General features: G+C 39.3%; 1 protein-coding gene across 1 annotated transcript; it reads left to right on the top strand.

Moving 5' to 3' along the window:
* Positions 1 to 1198: 1198 nt before the first annotated feature.
* LOC126858633 (uncharacterized) lies at positions 1199 to 2160 on the top strand. Its single transcript, XM_050609113.1, has 2 exons — positions 1199 to 1368; positions 1452 to 2160. Exons 1-2 carry the CDS (start codon positions 1241 to 1243, stop codon positions 2041 to 2043), a joined length of 720 nt encoding a protein of 239 aa, XP_050465070.1. The 5' UTR covers positions 1199 to 1240; the 3' UTR covers positions 2044 to 2160.
* The last annotated feature ends 1385 nt before the right edge of the window (positions 2161 to 3545 follow it).

Genomic DNA, 3545 nt, shown 5'->3' with positions numbered 1-3545 from the left:
TCTATCTGAACTCGGAATGTTATCCGTACGACGATATGAATTTGGATTTCGATAAAAACAGATGGTCGATTTTATACGACACGTATCAGCGTTTCTGTAAAAATTATTATGGATACGAGTATCTCGAGCCGAGTCTCACCGTCACGCAGTTTTTACGCAACGGTCCGTTCATGATTATCGATTGCTCTCGACAAAACGAATCGGTCAAGAGCGCAACTATGGATGTGAGATTGGAATTTGAGTGTAAGGAGAACGTACCGATGAATACCACTGCATACTGTCTCATCATACATGATCGCATGATTCAATACAACCCGTTGACCAACGTTGTGCGCAAAATCACCTAAGTGTGGGGGCATAAGATGATATAAAACTTATAATGCATTATAATCAATCGCAGTTTTCTTCTCGGCGTGCTGATATGAAAAACATTATGTCCGTACCAACGTTCGTGGACTTGCAAGGATTCCTCGTCGGGATGAAATTTGTCGTAAAGGAGGTGGCGGTGCTGAGAAAGGGGACCATTCTGGCGCATTATATTTTTACATGTTTACTATGCCATGGAATCTTCTCACAAGATCCGACAAGTCATGTGCTTCCTGGCTGATTGCGAATCACCATGGATTACGATGGGAAGACGGAAACGTGTCGTACAACATGGCTAAATGTTTGATTACATCGGCCGTGCTTGGCACAGAAGAGGATGACGAGACGCCAACTCTCGTATACGTCAAGGGATGTCAGAAACGCGAATGGCTAGTGGATTTGCTTGAGAATTATGCGAGAGAAAACCTGATTATCGAGACTTTGGATGCTGATTATGAAGATATTGAATCTTTAAATAATCTAGATGTTAATAATACTATAAGATGTGGAAAACATGTTAAGAATTGCGCATTACAGAATGTATTAAAAATATTTAACTGGTGGTCGCAACATCAAAAAGAATTGCGATATTTTTAAAAATAAAAATAAAAATAAAAATATGTAAACATTTATATGTTTTATCTCTTCTTTTCCCCACTCTTTTCCTCACGAGTCGTTTCTAAAAATTATTTTCAATTGGCTGTCTCTCCCTTCTCTTCATTTTCTGAGTTTTCAATTGGCTATCTCTCCCTTCTCATAAATTTCAAAGCTTTAACCTCCCTACCACATCATACTTTTAAAAAATAAAGGTATACTCGGCTTTATATGATCAGTGTCACGTCAACCGCTCTACTTTTCATAACCGAGAAGCAAAATGTACTCCGCTGAAAAAGGCAACAGTAGTGGTAAACGCTCCGCTGAAGGAAACAGCAATAGTGTTAAACGCATGAATTATTATGTTCCTCGAGATGAAATTAAGTCGTACAAGAAACCGCTTGGTTCGTAAGTATCACAAAATGTTTCACATATTTTTATATATGTTTTTTTTCCATACTTTTCCATATTTAATTGTATTCTTTTTTCAGACATGATAAACCTCGGTGTAAACCACGAATTTTGGTACGCAGATTTGCGTTGACGCGCACGGCGTATAAATACTTGGACATTGGAATCAGCGTGGGGCCTGAATCCTTTGTGGAATTACATCTTGGTGATATCCGAGGAAATCACATAATACTGCCTCATGAAACGTGGGAAATATTCATCAAAAGACGTGTCGATATTGAGCGATTCCTGCAATCGAATACACCTTCTTCGCTAAGAATTGAATATCTAGTAATGGAACATGTTAAAATACATGATACAAGTGTTGTTAAACTTACAGTAGACGATTCTTGCTTATACATGAAACCAGCAACTATATTATTTTTATTTGAACTTGAACATTGCATAAATCACGAATATTTAAAATTATATGAGAATATAGAAGACGTAAATGCGAGCTTTGATCAATTTGTTCGGTGTTTGCAAAGTAATATGCCTAGTGCCATGAGAGAAGATGCGGTCAAAATTTTGCGCGACGTTTGTGATAAAACATCTATTATAGATTGCGAATTAGTAGCTTATGCTGTGGATGAACTTTTGTGTGAAACCTTGAAACGAGGTGATGTATGGTAATATAAATAAATAAATGTGCTAAAAGAAAATAAAAAAAAATGATTATCTATTTCTTTCGCTTCCCTTCCTTACATGTAAGATAGATATGTGATAAGATAGGTAACTGTGGCGCGATCGGTGGACGAAGAATAGCGCGATGTGGTTTTTCGTGGACGTAAGAGAGAGATAGCATACATAGTGGGATAGGGATAGGGCATCTATAATGTGTAGGAAAAGAATAGACGTTTACGTGGACGAGAAGGATAGAGCTAATAAGATTCTCAATATGTGAGAAGGATAGAGGTAAAAGCGTCTGTGCCGATGCGAGAGGGGAGGAGGAGGGAGGAGGGAGAGGAGGGGGGAGGGAGGGGAGGAGGGAGGGGAGGAGAGGGAGGAGGAGGGGGGGGAGAGAGAGAGGGAGGGGAGGGAGGAGGGAGGGAGGGAGGAGGGAGGGAGGAGGAGAGAGGGAGAGGGGGAGAGAGAGCTAAGTGGGAGAAAGATAACGCGTTCGTAAGACGGTGCGATAGAGAGGGATAGCGCTAATGGTTGCATGCACGTGAAAAATTGTATTAATATTAAAAAAGTATTTCTACATCTCTTTCTTTCCTTTTCTCGTCTTTTGTTCATACCTGCGCCGATAGACGGTTCTTCCTAGAAAAAATTCTCAACGTTCAGACCGCACGTGCAATATACGCTATTTGTTTATAATGTTTATAAAGCAGCCGGACATCGGCGCTTGCCTTTGTATATATGCACCGGTTTAAACATGTCCCGCTCCCACGATACCACTCAAAAATTCCGTTCACATCGAACATGCAATAGATGCTATTTATTGATAATAAATATAGTAGCCGGACATCGATGCTCAACGACTCTTTCCAAAAAGGGGGTGTTTTATTAGGGGTTTTAACATGTCTGTATCTGTGGTCGGATCAGGCGCTCGTCTTTGTATATACGCACCGGTCATAAATATGTCTCCGCCCCCCAACCCCTGCCCGCGCGACGTCAAACCACCGCACCCTCAAGTTCCCCGCGCAACTTCCCCTCGCCCCGCACACCCCTCAGAGGACCAGTGAGTTAGAACCGGCCTAGTATTCCTACTTACAAAAAAACTCGATTATCTAAGATTCGCCTGATGCAATAAACAGCTGAAATACTACTCAATTATTTAAAATAGAATTGCAAATATCTTCAAGCAGAGACATGTGCCAGTAAAACAAATTCTTCTGATAATAGAAATCTGAGGCTTATATTTAAAGCTACAGATCACAAATTAATTTCGAAAATCACAGTCACCTCTGAAAAACTGATTGTGACCTTCAAAATTAATTTATGATTTAATTCTGAGAAATTTATCTATCTCTGAAAAAACTAAAACTTTTTGTAGATTCAAGATTCATCATTAGTTGACTCTCATGTCAGTGCTTTACGATTGGAACATATTTTTAGTAATAATATACAAACACATTCCATCATTCACATTAAGTGATATTTGTCGATTTTATTTCATTAAGTATTTCAAT

Source organism: Cataglyphis hispanica, unplaced genomic scaffold (assembly GCF_021464435.1).
Source record: "Cataglyphis hispanica isolate Lineage 1 unplaced genomic scaffold, ULB_Chis1_1.0 scaffold111_size3847, whole genome shotgun sequence".
Lineage (NCBI taxonomy): Eukaryota > Metazoa > Arthropoda > Insecta > Hymenoptera > Formicidae > Cataglyphis > Cataglyphis hispanica.
The sequence above is the reverse complement of the archived record's forward strand: the minus strand, read 5'-3'. Positions and strand labels throughout refer to the sequence as shown.

Coding starts and splice junctions, on each gene's coding strand:
- LOC126858633 (XM_050609113.1), top strand. CDS start 1,241: ATGTACTCCGCTGAAAAAGGCAACAGTAGTGGTAAACGCTCCGCTGAA. Junction 1,369..1,451: donor TACAAGAAACCGCTTGGTTC/GTAAGTATCACA, acceptor TTCTTTTTTCAG/ACATGATAAACCTCGGTGTA.